Raw genomic sequence first — 22,150 nt, 5'->3', positions numbered from 1 at the left:
GAAACTGATGGAGCATAAACATCAATATGATCCATTTGCTTCAAATGGTCGGTTTCTGTAAATTATCTAATTCCATGGGGTTGACGATTCCTTACTCATTGAGGACCATGTTGTAATGATGCTACCCCACGGTTAACAATTTGACAGTCTCATCTAAACTGAACGATCAAGTAGCCACAATCCACAGAAATCACAGTAACATTGCAGTTCTACAGTTAGTGGGTTTTTTTTCCCTGAAAAAAGCCTTACTTGCCCTTCAGCGCCTGGCTCCAGTTAAATACAGCTGGCCCCCCCGTTCATGCAGGTTCAAAGTGAGTGACCTGCCTCACCGACTCCCTACCACGTGATGGCAACCCCCATTGTCAGGGCAACAAGGCGCTGGGGGCGGGGCGGCCCGGCGCGGTTTTCATAGCAACTGCACGAGGTAGAGCGTGGCCGGTTGCAGCGCCAGGTGAGCCCCGGGCCTCAGGCCTCAGGCCTCGGCCAACACACTTCTGCCGGCTTCGGTTTATTTCTTCGCAGTCTCCCCGGACACCGGGTATCGAAAGGGACGGGAGATTAAACGTCGAGAGTTTTTTTTTGGACTGAGCAATGGCTTCACTTGCTGTTGAGAGGCGAAATGGGTCAAGAAGCCAAGAAGTGGAAGAAGGAGATTGACAGGGAAGGCCAGTTGAATCAGAGACGGTTAGGTTAGGTGGGGTAAGGGGAAAGAGGAGAATTAGTTGGAGCTTGAAATATGGAGTGATGGCAGGTTCCTGCTGAATCATAGAATCCCTCAGTGTGGAAACAGGCCTTTCGGCCCAACAAGTCCACACTGACATTCAGTGCACCCCACCCAGACCCATCATGCCCCTATAACCCACCTAATCTACACATCCCTGAACACCACAGGCAATTTAGCATGGCTGATCCACCTAGCAGACCCCCAGATTACCCAAGCAGACGTGGGGAGAATGCGCAAACTCCAAACACAGAAGTATGGAGTATTCCAAGGGGTGGAATCGAACCCTGGTTCCTGGTTTTGTGCAAACTCCACACAGACAGTCACATGAAGATGGAATTGAACCCAAGTTCCTGGTGCTGTGAGGCAGCAGTGCTAACTGTTGAGCCATTGCGATGCCCCTAGAGCAGTACATAATTAATCTAGCCTAAATAAGTCTCTTGATGTCAGCTGTTACATGAGAATGAGTCCCTGGGTTTGAATCGGAGTAAGACATGATTCAGATGCTGGGTTTCTAGTTGCATGTCTCAGAGTCACCAAGGTTGTTGACTTACTTGCCGAGCTGGCTGGTTGTAGTTCAGATGTCTGGTCACCATGCTAAGTAACATCTGAGTCACTACCAGAAACTGATCCCAGGCTGTTCCTTTGGTTAATTTTGGTTGTATCAGTCTCCAAACTGACTGGAGAATACCATCTGTATCCTGACCAGCTGGTCATTTATGATGTTCCTCCTGTTCCCTCCAGTCACTGCAGATGGAGGAAAGTGACACCCTTGATTTCAAGGCTCTGAAGAAAGAGTTAGAAACCGCCTTGTTCCTTGATGAGAAACACAAACGAGAAAATGAAGCAAAGTTCAGGGCCATTCATCAGAAAGTGGGATCATATGAGGAATTCAGGTAATGAGAAATTCAGTGTTGAAGCTCGCGTTCAGATATTATTGGTGCCAATAGCCTAGTGGGTTTATACCATTTTAGATTACATGAGGCACATTTTTAAAATCAGAGAATGGAAATACTGAACACTGGTTATAATATGCAGACCACTGGCTTAGTAGAAATAAGAACAGAGGTCCAATGCCTCACTGTTCAGCAAAGTCAATGGAGTAGTTCAATTTCTGGGCGATTAAATTTTCAATGTTTATGATGTTTTATGAGATAATTGAAACCTTTGTTTAACAGACTTCTGAGGAATTGATGTTTTGACCTGTGATTCTGCAAGTTCTCCACCACTGGATTTTTATCATAAATGAGATCTGTATTCTAATTGATTAGTGTTTGGTCGATGTTACTCTTTCTCCGAGACAGGTGGAGGCAAAATCATTGAATATTTTTAATGCTGAGTTAGATTGATTCTTGATAAACAATGGAATCAAAGGTTATTAGAAGCATACAGGAAAGTAAAATTAAGGCCACAATTGCATCAGCCACCATTTTATCCGATGGCAAAAACAAGCTTGAGGAGCTGAATGATCTCCTCTTGCCTCTAATACTTAAATTTACAAATGAATATATCATGCAGCCACCAGAATGGTAGAACGTGAATGAATCTTGGTTTGTTTTCCATCTAGTGGTGAGTTTGCCGGAATAAATAGACTAGAAATCTTTTCCTTTTGTAGGAGCGGTTTGATTGAATATAGCCCTTGCCTCTCATCCCCAATGCAGTGATGTGATTGAGGTGAACAAAAACTGCTTATCTCCAAAAACAGACATGTTGATATGCCCAACATTGACAGCTGTCTGTCAGAGCACATATTCTGTGTGCCTCCAGCTTCCAGCAGTAGTTTGCTCCTATCTTCCTAAGGTGGTGGAGTGGTAATGTCACTAGGGCCGTAACCCAGTCCAGATTAATATTCTGGGGCATCAGTTCAAATCCCACAGTGAATTTTTTTTGGGCAGAATGGTGGCTCAGTGGTTAGCACCGCTGCCTCACTGCGCCAGGAACCTGGGCTGGATTCCAGCCTCTGGCGACTGTCTGTGTGGAGTTTGCGCATTCTCCCTGTGTCTGTGTGGGTTTCCTTCAGGTGCTCCAGTTTCCTCCCACAGTCCAAAGATGTGTAGGCTAGGTGGATTGGCCATGATAAATTGCTCATAGTGCCCAGCGATGTTTAGGTTAGGTGGGTTAAACATGGGTAGTGCAGGGAAAGGGGAATGGGTCTCGGTGGGATGCTCTGCGAAGCAGTGGTGTAGACTTGTTGGGCCAAATGGCCTATTTCCACACTGTAGGGATTCTGTGATGATTCTATGATCTTGTTTAATACAGTGGTATTATGGAGTGCTGAAACATGCCTTGACTGGGAGGAGAAAAGAGTATTGTGGGAAGTCGGTGACAGACTTGCATGATTTTGTTTTGAGAGAACTGGTACCATTGTGTCTCAGTGGTAGATCATTTCTTTGGAGATGAGCACTTTCTCATTATTGGGTTCACCTCCTTTCACTTTGTTACTTATTTGATAAGACCGTTATTTCCTACCCCTGCCTTTCGTCTGCAATCCCGCTTACTACCTTATTTCCACTAAGAGTTCAGATATTATGGATTTGAATCACCTGTAAGACTTGGCCCTTTGATCTCTGCCTTATAGTTACATTCAGTCATTTGGCCATTATCGAGTCATAGAGCACGAAACAGACCCTTTAGTCTAAACAGTCCATGGTGAATATAATCCCAAACTAAGCTAGTGCCATCTGCCTGCTCCTTGCCCATATCTCTCCAAACCTTTCCTAATCATGTGTCTATCCAAATGTCTTTTAAATGGTGTAATTGTACCCACATCCACCACTTCCTCAGGATGTTTGTTCCACATGCGAAACACCCTCTCTGTGTTTAAAAAAAAAGTTTGCCTCATTTTTTAATCTCACGCGCACGCACACGCACGCCCACAAGCTTGAAATGCCCCATCCAAGTGAAAAGACAGCCACCATTAACTAAGTCTATACGTCATTATTTTATAAACTTCTAACTGGTTGACTCTCAGCTTCTATGCTCCAGTGGAAAAAGTCCCAGCCTCTTGATCCTTTCTTTATAACTCAGACCTTCCATACCCAGCAACATCTTGTGTTCCTAAGATGCTGTTTGGCCTGCTGTGTTCATCCAGCTCTACACTTTGTTATCTCGGATTCTGCAGCATCTGCACTTCCCATTATGTCTGATACGATTTTAACATCTTGGTAAATCTCTCTGAAACTCTCTCAGCTTAATAATAACTTTCCTATAACTGGGTGACTGGAATTGGACACAGTATTCCAGAAGAAGCCTCTAAAATGTCCTGTACAACCGCATCATAACATTCCCAACTCCTATACTCGAAGGACTGAGTAACGAAGGCAGGTATGCCAAATGGCTTTTTAACCACCCCCTTAATATGTGACGCAAACTTCAAAGAATTATGCACCTGCACCTCTAGGTCTCTCTGTTCTACAACACTCCCCAAGGCTCAACCATTAGTTGTATAAGCCCTACCTTTGTTTGTTGTCCAAAATGCAGTATCTCACATTTGTCTGGATTGAACTCCATTTGCCGTTTTTCTGCCCTTTGACCTATTTGGTTATGATCCCTTTGTAGTCTTAGAAAACCTTTTTCACTGTCCACAATGCCACCAATTTTGGTGTCATCCACGAATTTATTAACCACACCGTCTGTATTCTCATCCAAAACGCTTATATAAAGTGACAAACGAAAGAGCACCTGGAACCGTTCCCTCTGGAGCACCGCTGGTGACAGGCCTCTAGTCTGAAAAGGAACCCTCCTCTCTGCCCCCTGTTAACATAGAACATAGAAAAGTACAGCACAGTACAGGCCCTTCGGCCCACGATGTTGTGCCGTGGAATAATCCTAATCCAAAAACAAAATAAACTAACCTACATTCCCCTCAATTCACTGCTGTCCATGTGCATGTCCAGCAGTCGCTTAAATGTCACTAATGACTGCTTCCACGACTACCGCTGGTAAACTATTCCATGCGCTCACAACTCTCTGGGTGAAGAACCTCCCTCTGATGTCTCCTTTATACCTTCCTCCTAACACCTTAAAACTATGACCCCTCGTGGCAGTCAATCCTGCCCTGGGGAAAAGTCTCTGGCTATTGACTCTATCCATGCCTTTCATTACCTTGTACACGTCCATCAGGTCACCTCTCTTCCTCCTTCTCTCCAGAGAGAAAAGTCCGAACTCAATCAACCTCTCCTCGTAAGACAAGCCCTCCAGTCCAGGCAGCATCCTGGTAAACCTCCTTTGCACCCTCTCCAAAGCCTCCATATCTTTCCTATAATAGGGCGACCAGAACTGGACAGAATGTTCCAATTGTGGTCTCACCAGGGTTTTGTAGAGCTGCAGCATAACCTCGCGGCTCTTAAACTCAATCCCCCAGTTAATGAAAGCCAAAACACCATATGCTTTCTTAACAACCTTATCCACCTGGGTGGCAACTTTGAGGGAGCTATGCACTTGAACACCAAGATCCCGCTGTTTCTCCACACTGCTGAGGATCCTGCCTTTAATCCTATATTCAGCATTTAAGTTCGACCTTCCAAAATGCATCACTTCGCATTTATTCAGGTTGAACTCCATCTGCCATTTCTCAGCCCAGCTCTGCATTCTGTCAATGTCTCGCTGAAGCCTGCAATAGCCCTTGATACTATCAATGGCACCTCCAACCTTTGTGTCATCAGCAAACATACTAACCCACCCCTCAACCTCCTCATCCAAGTTATTTATAAAAACTACAAAGAGCAGAGGCCCAAGAACAGAGCCCTGCGGGACACCACTCAGCACTGACCTCCAGGCAGAATGCTTACGATCTACAACCACTCTCTGCCTCCTGTCACCCAACCAATTCTGAATCCAGACAGCCAAATCACCCTGTATCCCATACCTCCTGACTTTATGAATGAGCCTGCCGTGGGGAACCTTATCAAATGCCTCGCTGAAGTCCATATACACCACATCCACTGCTCGACCCTTGTCAACCTGTCTCGTGACTTCCTCAAAGAACTCAATAAGATTTGTAAGGCATGACCTGCCCCACTCAAAGCCATGCTGACTCCCTTTAATCATGCTATGCTTTTCCAAATAGTCATAAATCCTATCCCTCAGAATTCTTTCCAAAACCTTGCTGACCACAGACGTTTGATGGGGAGGAGGAATGTTTTCCTAAGTGGGTCAATGTTTATCCCTCAATTGAAGTCGCCAAAATAGGTTCTGGTTTGAAACAAAATCACCGGCTTGAAATGTTAAATGTCTTTGCTCTCTCTTCATATGCTGTCTTACCTGCTAAGTGTTTGAACATTGTCTATTGGCAACAGAGAAGGAAATGTGATGGATGAGAGTAAAATTAAGTACCAAATGAGAAGGGAAAGAAAGAAAGTTCTGATAGAGAGAGGAAAAAAATGAAAAGAAAATTTTAATACTTCAAGTATCTAAAGGAAAAATTAACTGCTTGCATGAAACTTCACAGTTTAAACTTTTTTTCTCTGGCATGGAGAAATTGATTGTGTTACCAGACGCTTGTACTGTTAAATCTAAACTTCCTGTGAGTTTTTAGAGCCATTTATAGCAGAGTAGAAGGCTATTTGGTCCATTGAGTCTATTGCTGGATCTCTATGGAGCAATCCCTTCTGACCCACTTCCCTCACCCATCCCTATTGCTTTGCAAATTTTATTTCCATCAAGCACCTTGTGAATGTCTTGTTGGGCTTAATTTAATTTTCAGTTTTGGTTTAGAATTCTTTGGTATCTGAGCACCACTCCAGAAGAGCCAGGCTAGCTTTGTTCCCAAAGACCTGAAACATCCTCCGTCGTTTTCACCTGAACTGTTAATTGAGTTTTTAGTCTGAAAATGTGCACACTGCACTTGAATGTGCAGCAGACTTCAGTAGGTGATGCATTAAATGTTAATCATTCTTATTTCATTTTGCTATAATTTTGAAAATGATCCAGAAGGCAGTGGAGCAGAGGAATATCTTGGGCAGTAGGGCAGAATAATTGAAGTTAGAATGGCTGTCTGATGTATATTCCACCTGAAATTCAACACCAATGAATAAGTGAATGTCATTGATAAGCATTCTAACAGGTGGTCCATGTCATACTGAAAATTTGTTTTCAACCAATTTGAATTTCTGCCCTAAAGTGCCTTGTGTTGGGAATATAATCCAAATAGGAAGTAATAGGACCCCAACACAGGCTGGGGATTCTATAATCTCTTCTTTGACTCTTTTTCAATAAAGCAGTATAGCTCGCCCCATACAATTCTACCTCCTGTTCTCCCAAATACATTCACCTGCACACCAAAAAAAAAGCCCTCTGATCTCTTCTGCAAATGTGAGACACTAGACTATAAATATTTAAAAGCTGTTTAATTATGGGAATTAGCAGCAATTTGTCTTTACCTGATGTCCCCACATCTCCAACAAAAAATAGTGATCAGGAACAGTGGCTCCATTTCTTTTTGTTTGGGACACGATTGTCAGGAAATTGAAAGTGAAGGAAGAAAAGTCAGGTGGAACACTTTCTGGGAAATTACTGAATTGATGTAGCAAGGTTTACTTATGGCAAAAGAATTGAGAGACGTGGTGTGGAGGTGTGAATGTTGTATCTTTTAAACTTAAAAGCTGTTCTTGTTCAGAAACTTTCTTTTGCCCTTCTTTTACAGTTTTATTTCTGCCCATCAGTGCCTTGACTGAACATGTGTCAGGAATGAAAGCTAAACTTCATGATCTTGTGGGAGAGTGCTCAACTTCCTAGTCTCCTTACCCACAGACCACTGTAAGGTTTCTAATAGGAAAATTAGAAGCCATAAAATTCAGGGCAGACAAATCTCAGCAAATGAATCTAATGTATCTACTTTATGCAGGGATATTGTGCTGGCATCACACCTGAAACCCCTGGACTTGCAAGACAATTTGGGAGCAAGGAAACAACCCTGGAATTCATGTGCTCAGTCAACAAGCATAAAGGACAGTGTCCAGGTGGGGCTATTCCAGGTTAGTGTCTTATGGCCACTCAGTGGGAATAAATATAGCTAGCATTCTGTAGAAGTCAGATGATGATGCATCTTGAATGGAACATTAAAGCTCACCATTACACAATTTGAAGCAATCTAATTTAAATGTCCAAGAATTGATAGGGTAAATAGGGAGAATATATTCTCTGTTTTTGGTCTGTCCAGAACAAAGGGATAAAATCTTTAATTAGAGTTTAACGGTTTGGGGATTATTTCAGGAAGCATACTTCCACCTGAGTTTGAAAATACAGAGTTGTTTCCTCCAAAAAGCTGTTGAGCCTGAGGTCAGTTGGAAGTTTCAGAGCTGAGATCAATAGGATTTATTGTTTCAATAACATGTCAGTTGGGTGAAACTAATCTGACTCATATCACTCTAATCGCAGCTCACATTTTGTATTAGTGGGTGAACTGACCTTAGTCAAATCTGCTTTGATGACTGCCTATATTTGTATCAAAGGATTAAAATGCGGCTTTGCTATGAACAAGGTAGTGATTTTGTTTAGGTAGGAAAGGGAATGGAACCAAAAAGGCTAGATGATGTTGAGATACAAATCAGCTGTTGTCTAATGACAGAACTAATTTGAGGAGCTAAATGGCCTCTCTTCCCATTTCTTTCCCTTGCCTCAAATACTGGTTGGCTTTGACACTGGGAACATTATAGTAAGTTTGACCTTTCTTGTATGTGTAAACTTTATGCATAATGTAAAGAGTGAGGAATCCTGGCTGTATCTGCTGCTTCCTAGTTACTGATCTCACCAACAGAGGTGGCTAATTTGCAAGACTCAGTATTTCATTGGGAGAGCTGTATATCTCATTGCAGGCCTATCCTTCCATGATATAAACTTGCATTTGTTTTAAATTTAGAAAAATAAAATTCCTTCTCAATGTATTTTCTGCATAATTTTTGCTCACTTAATTCCCCAGTGACGTACACTGAGCTAAAGGGAAGGCTGCTAGCCCATTGACAGTATGTTTCAACCATATACCAGGAAGTGTGTTACAATAGATCATTTTGAGTGGCCTGAATGTGTAAAGGCAGCTGAAAACTGGCAAAGTCAAAAAAAAAGTAACTGGTCTGTATATTTAAGAGATAGATGAGGGTAAGTAGCTTGACAATACAAAGATAGATGAGAGTAACTCTTTTTGTTTTTTTTTCTCCTTATCCTCCCGTGCAAGAAATGCTGTCTAAAGGAACCATAAATGCAAGATAGTTACTAATAAATCTAAAAGTCAAATGAGGAGAGATCTCTTTATTCAGAGTGGTTAGAACATAGATCACACCACCATAAAGAGTCGTTGAGGCAAATAGCATAGATGTGTTTAAGGGGCAGTTGGATGGTGCATGTGAAAATAATGCTAATTGATAATGCTGGTTATTAAAGTTCAATTTAAATGGAAGATAGCTTACATTGACATGTCAGCATTTATCCTCAGTCAGGTCAATGGCCTGTTTTTGTGCTGGTCATACAGTTCAATAGTGCATGAAAGTTCCCTGTAAAGAGTTAGAATCAGAGCTTTTAACAGCATGGAGAAAGTCACTTGGCCCATTTGTATCCTATGATCAGCAAGCATCTATCTATCTGAATTCCATTTACTGGCACTTCGCGCTTTATTTTGTATGCTGTAGTTTGTTTAAAGACTACTTAAATGTTATGAAGGTTCCTGAGTCTACCACCTTTTTAGGTGGTGAGTTTGAGATACCACAATTGTCTGGGTGAAAATCATTATCTTTTAAGCTGATTTGGTTCTTCTTTTGTACTTGTCTGTACATCACCCTCTACTGTACATCCACTCCATATTCCATCTCCTGCCAAATTAGTGAATAACCCCCATTGGACTTGCACAGGATCCGCCTTCCCCAGAATGACTGCTGTGATCCAGCACTCTAAAACCCTCCTTTCTGCTCCAATTCGTGAAGAACCATTAGTCTGTTTTATTCACCTATTCCTATACCTACTGGTGTGTGGCACCAGGAGTAATCCAGAGAATACAACCTTTTGAGGTGCTGTTTAAACTGCTACCTGGCACCCTCAATTCTTGTTGCAGGTCTTTTCTTTTTCTTTCCCACCTGTCATTAGTCCCAATCTGAACCATGATTTCTGACTATTCACCCTTCGGCTTCAGAATGCTCTGCTGCCATTCAGTGACATCTTTGACCCTGCTATAATAAGGTAACACCATGGGGTCACATCTGCAGCTGCAGAAATGTCTGTCTGTACCCCTCTTTATTGAATCTCCAGCCACTATTGATCTCTTCCCTTTCGACTCCTGTCTTGTGCAGCTCGACTTGGCTGCCCTTCCCAGGGACACTGTCACACACACAAACATAGAAATCTGGAGCAGGAGGAGGCCTTTTGGCCTTTTGAGCCTGCTCTGCCGTCAATATTATCATGGCTGCCCATCCAACTTAGTTAACTGTTCCTGATTTCTCCCTATGCCCTTTGGTTTCTTTAGCCCTAAGAACTATATGTAACTCCTTCTTGAAAATATTCAATGTTTTGGCCTCCACCACTTCCTCTGACAGAGAATTCTCCAGGCTCACCACTCTGAGATTTCACCTCATCTCAGTAGCTGTCATTATTTACCAGTACAAAATCTGTTCTCAAGTGAAATAGACTCCTGGATTTTCCTGACTACCTCCTTGCCTCCCTTATTCTGACTGGTGGTCACCCATTCCCCCTCTGACTGCATTTCCTTAAACTTTGGGTGGTTACATTTTAGAAGTGTGCTTCTGAGTTCCACGCAACTGTCAGCCTTGCAGTTCCTCCAGCCAGTGTTCAAGCTCTGAAGCCTGGTGCTGAAGCTGATCAAACCAGTGGCATGTCCTGCCCATATGATCCTCCGAACTGCCTCGAGTATCTATGATTTCCCACAGCACAATGGCTCAGTGGTTAGCTCTGCTGCCTCACCATGCCAGGGACCCATGCTCGATTCCAGCCTTGAGCGACTGCCTGTATGGAGTTTGCATGTTCTCCCCATGTCTGTGTGGGTTTGTGATGGGTGCTCTGATTTCTTCCCACAGTCCAAACATGTGCAGATTGGGTCGATTGGACATGCTAAATTGCCCATGATGTCCAGGGATGTGTAGGTTAGCTGTATTAGCTGTGAGAAATGCAGGGATAGGGAAGGGGAATGGGTCTAGGTGGTATGTTCTTCGGAAGATCTGTATGGACGTGTTGGACTCAATGGCCTGTTTCCACACTTTGGCGACTCTATGATTCTACAGGCTGTGCAACATACAGGACTGAGCTAGACTTAAATTAAACCTACTACCCTTATGTTAACTTTACCCTGTCTTATTCTATTTTGTCTTACCTAATTATGATACCTTATTAGGTTGACGCTGACACTCACTCATTTCCGAGTTAACTGCAACCTTCAAAAACAATAATATTGTATACTTAAGTTTTGGCGAAGATCTGTAGCTTGGATTGTGGATGAGGTTGTTGACTTGCTCGCTGAGCTGGCTTGTTTTTGTTCAGTCGTTTCATCACAATGCTAGGTGACAACATCAGTGGAGCCTCCGATTGAAGCGATGTTATTCCACTCTGCTTGGAATTTATACTGTCCAGTCTGTTATGGTGAGTACTGTCATTTCCAGTTTTGATCTGTATGGGTTTGCATATGGGGTCCAATTCTATATGTTTGATTGAAGTATGGGTGGAGAATCATGTCTGTAGAAATTCCTGTGCATGTTTATGTTTGGCTTGGGCTACTATGGTTACTTTGTCCCAGTTAAATTGATGGCCTTCATTGTCTGAATGTACTGATATTAGAGAGTTTGTCGTGCCCTTTTGCTGCTATCTGATGTTCGTGTATTCTAATGGCTAGTTTCCTTCCTGAATGTCCGATGTAATGCTTGTGGCTGTCATTGCATGGTATTTTGTGGGAATAGGGTCCTTAATCCTTGTAAGTGTTTATCGTAGAGTGGCTGTGGGCTTGTGGGCCACCATGATTCCTAGTAGTCTTAGTCTTGATTTCAGTTCCGATATGTTCTTGGTGTAGGGCAGTGTAGCCAGTGTGCTAGGTCGTACTGTGTCCACCTGTTGTTGTCTGTTTCGTAGGCATCTGTGGATGAAGTTATGGGGAATTCCATTTAAAGCGAGGATCTTATATAAGTGTTCTTCCTCGTTCCTGCATGATTCTGGAGTGTTGCAGTGTGTCCTGGCCCGGTTAAATAATGTTCTAATGCAGCTTTGTTTGTGGACATTGAGGTGGTTGCTGTGTAAGTTAAGGATTTGATCTGTATGGGTAGCTTTTCTGTACACTGAGGTTTGGAACTTCCCGTTTTGTCAATTACTGTAATGTCCAGAAACGAAAGTTGATTGTTTTTTTTCCCGTTGTGAATTTAATTCCTGTGAATACACTGTTGATGAGGTGGTGAGTCTCTTCTAATTTGTTGCATTTAATAATGACAAATATATCATCTATGTACTGGATCCACAGTTTAGGTTGATTGTGGGGAAGATTAGTGTGATCTAGTCTTTGCATTACTGCTTCTGCAAGGAGCCCTGAGATGGCTGACCCCATTGGTGTGCTGTTGATCTGTTTCTTCATTTGACCATTAAAGACAAAGTGAGGTGATGCATAGGTCTAGTAATTTAAATATGTTGTCTTTGCTAATGGAGCTGCTGATTTGGCGTTGCTGTTTCCTCTAGTAATGTGGCCACTGTTTCTTCAGCTAGTGGGATGTCAATTGATGTGAATAAAGCTGTCAAAGGATATCACAATCTAGTTGTCGCTGATTTTTATGTTCTTGAGGGTGTCGAGAAAATCTTGGGTTGAGTGGATAGAATGGGGTGATCCATCTACTTGGTGTTGTAGGTCCTTGGTCAATTTGTGTGACAGTGTGCCTGACAGGGAAACAGTGGGCCTGTGAGGGATGTCTGGTTTATGTACTTTAGGCAGTCCATAGAAGTGGGGGGTGTTTGTGCCTTCTGGTTTCATTCTCATGAGATCTGTCTTGGTTATCTGCCCTGATCAAAACTGGAAATGACGGTACTCACCATAACCGACCAAACTGTATAAATTGCAAGTGGAGTAGAATAACATCGCTTCATCAGAGGGTCCACTGATGATGTCACCTAGCATAGTGACAAAGCATCTGAACAAAAACAAGTCAGCTCGGCGAGCAAGTCAACAATCCCAATACTGTATACTTTGCTAAGTTTTTTTTTTAATGTAGCAATTTACCGACAGTCCCTAGCAGCAGTTTTGTTTTAAACCATTAGATGAATTTACAGATTTTCTCTGTCACTCTAGTTTTTTTTTCCTGAACTCTGTGTGGGCTGTTTCCTCAGAGCTGGATGCTGAGCCTCTGCTTCTCCAAGGGAAGGTGTTTTTCTCCATTAATCCCATCTACCAAAAGAAAACTATTTTCTAGATCATGAGCCAATCTAACCAGTACTTCCTTTTGATATTGCTGTTGGATTCTCTCCTCCCGCCTTGATACCCTTACTGATTTAAAAATTTGTCGGCCTTGAATATACTTCAATGAGCCAGAATCTGAGAAGAAATTTCTCCTCGTCTCTGTCTGAAATGAGATTGAACCCCTCAGATCCTAGACTCTCCTGCGATAGAGAACCTTTCCACAACTACCCTGTCAAGCCCCTAAGGATCTTGTATGTTTCAATAAGGTCACTTCTTGTGCTTTTAAACTCCAAGTACAGGCCCAACCAAGTCAACAACCCCTCTATATCCGGGATCAGCCTCCCGAAATTTCTCTGGGCTATCTCAGTGCTAGTAAATGTATCCTTAGATGAGCAGGCCAAAACTTCAGTATTCAGCTGAGCTCCAACTGGTGCCTTGTGTAGTTTTAGCTAGACTTCCCTAGTTTTGTATTCAATTTCCTTTGAAATGAGAGCCAACATTCCATTTGCCGTCCCTTTTCCTGTTGAACACTTTCAAAAACAGAAAGAAAGGCAGGTGCTGTTAATCAGAAACAAAAAACAGAATTTGCTGGAAAAGCTCAGCAAATTTGGCAGCATCTGTGAAGAAAAAATCAGAATTATCGTTTTTTCACAGATGCTACCAGACTTGCTGAGCTTTTCCAGCAACTTCCACTTTTTTTAAAAACTCATTTTTGGGATGTTGGTGATACTGGCTGGCCAGTATTTATTGCCCTTTCCCAGTTGCTGTTAAGAAGATGGTGATGAGCTGCCTTCTTGAACCTGCTGTGGGTTGACCCACAACACCATTAAGCGTGAATTCCAGGATTTTACCCCAGCGACAGTGAAGGAATGGTGATATATTTCCAAGTCAGGGTGGTGAATGGCTTGGAGGGGAACTTGAAGATAGTGTCATTCCCATGTGTCTGCTTCCTTGTCCTTCTAGATGGAAGTGCTTGTGGGTTTGGAAGATGCTATCTGAGGAATTTTGGTGAATTTCTGCAGTGCATCTTGTAGATATTACATACTTGCTACTGAGAATCCATGGTGAAGGGGGTGCAAGTTTATAGATATGATGCCAGTCAAGCAAGCTGCTTTCTCTGGATGGTGTCAAGCTTCTTTAGTGTTGTTGGAGCTGTACCTGTTCAGGTAGGTAGAGAGTACATCATCACATTCCTGACTAGTGCCTTGTAGATGGTAGACAGCATTTCTGCTTTGGCTTTGAGGTGTCAGGAGGTGAGTTACTTGCCACAGTATTCTTAGCCTCTGACCTGCTCTTATAGCCACTTTGTGTGGTGAGTTCAGTTGAGTTTCTGGTCAATGGTAACCCCCAGAATGTTGATAGTGTAGGATTCAGTGATGATAACACCACTGAATGTTAAGCGGCGGTGGTTAGATTATCTCTTATTGGTGATGGTCATAGCCTGGCATTTGTGTGGTACGAATGTTACTCGCTCCTTGTCAGCCCAAACCTGGATATTGTCTAGATCTTGTTGCATTTGAACATGAACTGTGTCAGTATCTAAGGAGTCGCAAATGGTTCTGAACATTGTGCAATCAACGGCAGTGGAGGGAAGGTCATTGAAGTAGCTGAAGAAGGTTGGGCCTTGGACACTATCCTGAAGGACTCCTGCATAAATGTCCTGGAGCTGAGGTGACTGACCTCCTACAACCACGACCATTTTCCTACATGGCAAGCATGACTTCAACCAGTGGACAGTTTACCCCTGACAGTTGTTGAGTATGGTTTTGCTGAGGCATCTTGATGCCACACTTGGTCTAATGCTGCCTTGATGTCAAGGGCTGACACTCTCACCTCACCTCTGGAATTTAGCTGTTTTGTCCTTGTTTGAACCATGGCTGTAATGAGGTCAGGAGCTGAGTGGCCCTGGCAGAACCCAAACTGGGCGTCACTGAGCAGGTGCTGCTTGATGTCATTATTGATGACATCTTGCATCACATGATTTGGAGTACACTGAGGCAGTAATTAGCTAGATTGGATTTGTCCTGCTTTTTGTGTGCAGGTCACACCTGGGCAATTTTCCATATTGTCAGGTATATGCCAGCACTGTAACTGTACCGGAAGATGCCTGGCTAGGGGAGTGGCAAGTTCTGGAGCACGAGCGTTCAGTACTTTTGCCAGAATGTTGTCGGGGCCTATCACCTTTGCACCATCCAGTGTCTCCAATTGTTTCTTCAGATCACGAAGTAAGTCGAATTGGTTGAAGATTGATATCTGTGATGCTGAAGACCATTGGAGGAGGCTGAGTTGGATCATCCAATCGGCACTTCTGGCTGAAGATTACCATGAATGCTTAAGCCTTATCTTTGCACTGATGTGTTGGGCTCTTCCATCGTTGAGGGTGGGGATATTTATGGAGCCGCCTCCTCCAGTGAGTTTATTAATTGTCCACCACCGTTCACGACTGGATGTGGCAAGACTGCAGAGCTTTAGATCTGATCCCTTAATTGTGGGATTGCTTATGCTGTTTGGCACGCAAGTCGTCCTGTTTGGTAGATTCACCATTTTGACATCTCATTTTCACTTTCAATTTCAACTCATTGAGTTACTAGATCTGTTTGAGATCTGTCCCATTGTGTGGTAGTATCACACAACATGATGCAGGTTATTCTCGATGCGAAGGCAAGACATCCTCTCCACAAGGGCTATACAGTGGGCACTCTCACTGATACTGTCATGGACAGATGCATGTGCAACTAGCAGATTGATAAGGATGAGGTCAAGTTTGTTTTCCCCTTTTGTTGGTTCCCTCAGCACCTACTGTAGACCTAGTCTAGCAGCTAATTCCTTTAGGACCCGAGCAACTTAATCAATAGAACTGCTGCCAAGCCATTTTTTGGTGATGGACATTGAAATCTCCTACCCAGAGTACGTTTTGTGCCCTTGCAACTTTCAGTGCTTTCTCCAAGTGTTGCTCAACATGGAGGTGTACTGATTCGTCAGTCAATAGGTGGACAGTACATGGTAATCAGCAGAAGGTTTCCTTGCCCATATTTAACCTCCAGCCATGAGACTTCATGGGGCCTACAGTCAATGTTCAGGACTCCCAGGGCAACTTCCTCGTGACTGTATGCTACTGTACTGCCACCTTTTGGGTTCGTTCCACCAGTGGGACAGGGCATATTAAGGTGTGGTGATAGTGATGTCTGGGACATTGTCATTATCATGGACTCATACCTTTTAGACAATATCAGGCTGTCGCTTGACTAATCTGTGAGACCGCTCTCACTAGCCCCATATATTAGTAAGGAGGACTTTACAGGGTTGACAGGGCTGCTTCTGCCGTTGCCTTTTCCAGTGCCAGGTAGCTCTCAGGTGGTTCATCTGGTTTCATTTCTTTGTGTCTTTGTAGCAATTAATACAACTGAATCAATTGCTAGACCATTTCAGAGCAATTGAGAGTCAGCCCCATTGCTATCGGTCTGGAGTCAAGTGTAGGCCAGACCAGACCAAGTGAGGATTGCGGAATTCCTTCTCTGAAGGACATCGAACCAGTTGGGTTTTTCTGACAATCAGCAGTGGATGCTAACTTTTTGCGATCAATGCATGATGATGCCTGTATTCCTTTGCTGTAGCTTTCTACAATATTTTTTCCATTTTAAATGATTTTCAGCTCCTCTGTTCTTCCTGTCAAGTACATAACCTCACATTTACAGGCATTATATTTGATCGGCAAGGATTTTGTTCACTTACCAAACCAATGCAACCCTGCAGACTCTTTGTGCCGTTCTTACAATTGCCTTCCCACCTATTTAAATGTCATCTGCAAAATTGACGTAGTACATTTACTTCTTTCATCAAAGTCATTAATATAATAAATAATTGTGGCCCCAACATTGATTCCCATGGCATTTCATTAGTTACAGGTTGCCACCCTGGAAATGTTTCCTTTATCCCAAATCTGTTTTCGATTAGCCATTTACAACATTAATTACAACCCCAACACCATGACTTTTTATCTTACTGAATGGCCTAATTGGTGAATCAAATGTCATTTGGAAATCCCAATATATTACATCCATTGCTTCCCTGTTATCCACCTTGCTTTATACCACCTCAAAGAATTTTAAAGTTACCAGGCATGATTTCCACTGGCTCTTTCCAATTTCCAAGTTCACGCCAATTCTTTCATCATAATGTTTTTTCACTTCTGCTGCCTTTGCCACTTCAATTTTTCAATTTCCAAGTTTGCATTTAGTTTCTCTTTTAGCTTAACTTCTTGTAGTGATTTTGAATTTCTTTGTTGTATCTACCACAGAGTTAGTGAATCTCTGGGAATATTTGTCTCCATTATTTATAGAAGCAATGCATAAGCGATGTGCTACTTATGATCAGAGATAATAATTGCATATCTGTAGCTATCCTTTTGAAGTCACCACCAAAAACAAATTGAGTCTGTTTGTTGCATTGTAATTGAGTTTGAAGGTATTTTACTAGGTGATCTGTTATCAAGGGAAGTAGGTGGCAGGAGTGTTACTTGTGCATGTTTAAAATACAGTGAATGGAAGCCAGTATATTGTTATTAATAGGCTACGTGTAATTGAGTTGGTAAAGTGTAGTTATGTCCCCATGGTTACTCATAAGTTGCTTCCCCAAATTGTTTCATGTGAGAAATGAGCCCAGTACCTTTTTATAGGGAGGGAGACACTTATGTCGCCCTCCCATGCTTCCTAAAAGCTAGTCATCAGGCTGCATTGATATATGAATAGATGGAAAAGGTGGCCGTCAAGCTCGGGTGTAAAGGAGCTGAATTGTTTTAAGTTGTATCAAACTGCCTTATGCACTTTAAAATTTGGGTTCAGTTCTCCTTCCTGTTCCCCTCGGAGGTTTAGTCATCTTTTTTGCGAATTCTACGTTTTCAAGAGGTTTGCACTGGTCAGTGCAATGCTTTTTGTGTATCTAACGTTAAATTTTTGTTAATTGGGCATGGTTATTTGCAAAGTAGAACTCTCTCTCTTTCTCTCTTCCCTGCTCCACTCCCCCCCCCACCCCACCACCACCTCCCACATTCTTGCAACTGAATGTTTTAGCCTCAGTCACAGAAGAACAGCTCTACCTTTACTAGTCTGGTACTTTTCACACTGGCTGTTGCATGGTCCCTCTGAGTGTATTTGCCAAGATGGTAATGAATCATGTGCACATCTTCTGCTATGGGTGTAAATTTCCTTTCAACATTTGTAGGCATAATCACATTTTTGTTTAATTTTTGGGTTGAAACCAATTTCACATTCTTTTCCTAAAACCTAGCACTCGCATTGCCAGCCAAAGACAGCTGCTGAGTTTAACCGTGACTGGAGAAGATACTACAGCACTGAAGCAGAGAAGTACAGTCTCCTTCTCAACCTAGGTGGCCAGCTTTTGGGGAATATATTCCGTACTGAAATTGGATTTGGATATCTTGGTGAGTTCCTCATCATCCTTTGCAATAATTTCCAATCAACAGATGGCCAGGCAGTATATTGGATCCTGCTGCATCTTTCTCAAACCCAGCGGTTTGACCTGAATGTGGATTTTCTGAGCAGCAGCGAAAGAGAGAAAGGCATACAGTTATTTCAAATGCTGCAACAGGCTTTGGATGGCTCCCCATGGATGTGCAGTGAAGAAGAGCTGGAAGGTGTGAAAGATGCTGCAAAAAAGGAGTGTGCTGCAGAGGTGGTATATACAGCAATGGTACAAAAATTAATGGAATCATACAAATTGAGCTAGCCTAGTTACTGCACCTTGGAAGATTTATCCCCATTTCACACACTCATGATTCTTCCATCACTTCAGACAAAGTAAAACGTGAATTTTGTTAGTTGGGAGAGTTTGCCTTTTAGGTGGTTGTTTTGTTCAAATTAATCCCCTTCTGCCCATTCAACAAAATACACTTTCCACAATTTAAAATGTATACCTTTAAAATGGGCTGTTGCTTACATCGGCCAAACTGATTAACCATTACCCATTTGTTAGTAATGTCCCCATGTTTCCAAAACATCAGCTCACTTATTTATGAGCCAAATAAGGAGGTCCCTTGTGTCATTTAGGCACTTGTGGATCTGCTGCATTTTGCAACATTTTTTGTTTTTATTGGTGTTTCAGTTTCCTTTTATCCTGTAGCACAATGTAAACAGTAATCACCCCATCACTAATAACTGGAATTATTTAATTTTTAATGGTTAAGGCATGTAGTGGTCACCTTACATTTGCATGAATATACGCAACACCAGCAGAGTTGAGACTGATTAGCCGTGAGTATCTTGGTCATCATGTGTCTTCTTGGGGCTTGGGTAGGTCTGGATTACCTTGCAAGCTAGAAGAAGCCAGGTTCCATTGCAAGTATTTGAGCTGCTCTAGTTCTGGATTCATTCCTGGTAATGTTAACACTGCATTGCAGAGGCTGGACTTTGAGGCTGTCTGCTGAGGTATTTAAAGGTTTTTGGCATTTTAAGGGAATAAAATGCTGAATACCTTCATAAGTTCATCAAGAAAAAGAAATTAGTAAGATTTCCATTTATGCTTGATATATGATTTCTAAAGTTTTTTAAGTATCATTGCATGAAGCTTCTCATTATAATAGGTCTCTTCGCACAAAAATCTTGTACAGATAATGGGGAACACTATATAATTTTGTACACAGGAGTAATTGTTTGGTTTTGACACTCTCAGTTGCATACATCAGTTTTCTCTCTGGACCCTGATTTTTGGCTTGTCCCCCAATACCAGGCATTGGCCCCTGGCTCCCATAATCCAGTTTGAGTTATCTGCTCAATGTGGCTCATCCATCCCACTCTTGCATTGTCTTCTGATGTTCCTGATTCGGTATGCTGCTGGAAAGCTTGAGAAGTTCCACTGGAAATACCTTATGCTCATGATGAAGAGCAAAAGTGTCTGTGAAAATCTCATTCCCATTCTGGGAGGTTTCTGGCCATCCAACAGAAAGCTGTACTTTCTTCCATAGCAATATGCTGAGGCAGCAGCTGGGCAGTGGGCAGATGTAGTCTGTGGGTGGGTCGATGGTGAGATTGAGCTCTGCTCTTTCCGAGCAGATCCCGTGATTTATATTTTGTTTTAAAAATGTGTTAATCCTAACAAATAATAGAAATTTTATTCATAAGATTTGTTCTTGATGACTGTTGGGTGTTTACTGCAAATGTCAGTATCTTCGTCTACTTTTTTAAAAAATAGTTTTGATTTAGAAAAAAAGAAATAAAGTTTTTGATTGCAGCACTGACTTTTTTTTGTAATTTTCTTTGTGTGAATTTTCTGATAATCAAGATTGCGATTGGAATAGTTTCTTTTCTAGAAGTCAGGGAATGATATTTTGACTTCATTAATGGATAGAACAGTGAGTCCAGGCATATTGAATGTAGTCTATCTGAAATTGCCTGAAGTTAAAGTGGCTTCTCCTAGGGACTGTTCAGGTTGTAGTGTTATTTTTGTCCCCACACTTCTTCCAATGTCCGTCAGCCTAGTCTCAAAAGAAAATGCCTCACCCAACCATTGCAACTATGTTGTAGCTCAGCCTGCGTCACAGGCAAGTGTTCTTATCTGGCTTGCCAACGACATTCCATAAGGGATAAGAGGTAAGTATCTATCTTGCTGCACCCATTCATTCCAGCACTTTCTTTCATACTGCAGCTTTCGTAGTTTACGTCTGAGCATCTAGACTAGGAATGAGGTGGTGACATGGTGGGTCAGTGGTTAGCACTACTGCCTCATAGCGCCTGGGAGCCATGTTAGATTCCATCCCTTGGGTGGCTGTCCGTATGGAGTTTGCACATTCTTCCCATGTCTGCGTGGGTTTCCTCCGGGTGCTGTAGTTTCCTCCCACAGTCCAAAGATGTGCAGGCTGGGTGGATTGGCCATGCTAAACTACCCGTCGTGTTCATGGATGTGTAGTTTAGCTGGGTTACAGGGAAAAGATGTAGGGTGATGGGTCTGGGTGGGTGCTATGAGGGTCAGTGTGGACTTGTTGGGCCGAAGGGCCTGTTTCCACACTGTAGGGATTCTGTCATTTCATTGCTGTGTACTCTTTCTGTTCCTTTTAAACTGACTTGCTTAGGATGATTCAGAACTTAATTTCTACGGTTTTTCAATTACATTCCTTGTAATCTCAAATCACAAACCTTGTTTTGGGCATTAACTGCACATAGCATGCTCAATATATTGCTGTGTCCAGCTCACACCTCATTTTAAGAGGCTCATTGAATTCACATTTACTTTGGTCCAACTGGTTGCCTGAGGCAGGAATCAAACTTGCCAACCACTGAGACACCGTGCCACCAAATCATAATGACTTGTTTCCTGAGTTAATTTAGAAGCCTGGACTAATGATCAAAAGGTTCTTCCACTTTACTAGGGAATTGATTTCAGTTGTATTTATGTATTAGTGGGATGTGGGTGTTGCTGGCTGAGCCAGCATTTATTGGCCATGCCTAGTTGCCCTTGGGAAGATAGTGGTTCTGGATGCAATTCACCACTAAGGTCCATTTAGTGCCGGTGGATCCAAAATACCATGGGGGAGAGGTCAAGGATTTTGATCTAATGATGCTGAATAAATGACAATGTATTTTCTTGTCAGGATGGTGAGTGGACCTTGCAGGTGGTGGTGTTTGCATGTATCTGTTATCATAGAAACAGGCCCTTCAGCCCAACAAGTACACACTGACCCACTAAAGAGCATTCCACTCAGACCCATCCCGCTACTCTATCCCTGCATTTCCCGTGGCTGTTCCTTGAACACTTGGGCAATTTAGCATGGCCAAACTACCGAACTTGCGCAACTTTGGACTGTGAAAGAAAACTGGAGCACCCGGCAAAAACCCATGCAGAGGATGTGTGAGCTCCACATAGACAGTCACCCGCAGTTGGGATCGAACCTGCATTGCTGGTGCTGTACAGCAACGGTGCTATCCACTGATACACCTTGTCCTTCTCAGATGTAGTGGTCATGGTTTTGGAAGATAATGTCGAAGGAGCTTCGAATTTCAGTGTCTTTTAGATGGTACACACTGCTACTACTAAGCATTGGTGGTAGAAAAAGT

The 22,150-nt window shown here is 42.6% G+C and overlaps 1 protein-coding gene across 2 annotated transcripts; it reads left to right on the top strand.

Moving 5' to 3' along the window:
* Window positions 1-338: 338 nt before the first annotated feature.
* On the top strand, window positions 339-20,238 carry ccdc103 (coiled-coil domain containing 103). 2 transcript variants are annotated; one of them, XM_059638741.1, is made up of 4 exons: window positions 339-451; window positions 1,466-1,617; window positions 7,566-7,695; window positions 18,372-20,238. In XM_059638741.1, the coding sequence occupies exons 2-4, from the start codon at window positions 1,475-1,477 to the stop codon at window positions 18,828-18,830; spliced, it is 732 nt and encodes a 243-aa protein (XP_059494724.1). In that variant the 5' UTR covers window positions 339-451; window positions 1,466-1,474; the 3' UTR covers window positions 18,831-20,238. The 2 variants fall into 2 exon arrangements, with proteins under 2 accessions (XP_059494724.1, XP_059494723.1); XM_059638740.1 differs by lacking the exon at window positions 339-451 and adding an exon at window positions 459-671 and having other exon boundaries at window positions 1,467-1,617.
* The last annotated feature ends 1,912 nt before the right edge of the window (window positions 20,239-22,150 follow it).

The sequence above is a fragment of the Stegostoma tigrinum genome, chromosome 31, assembly GCF_030684315.1.
Source record: "Stegostoma tigrinum isolate sSteTig4 chromosome 31, sSteTig4.hap1, whole genome shotgun sequence".
In the NCBI taxonomy this organism is placed as follows: Eukaryota; Metazoa; Chordata; class Chondrichthyes; order Orectolobiformes; family Stegostomatidae; genus Stegostoma; species Stegostoma tigrinum.
Note: the sequence above shows the minus strand (reverse complement) of the source record. Positions and strands in the feature narration are given on the sequence as shown.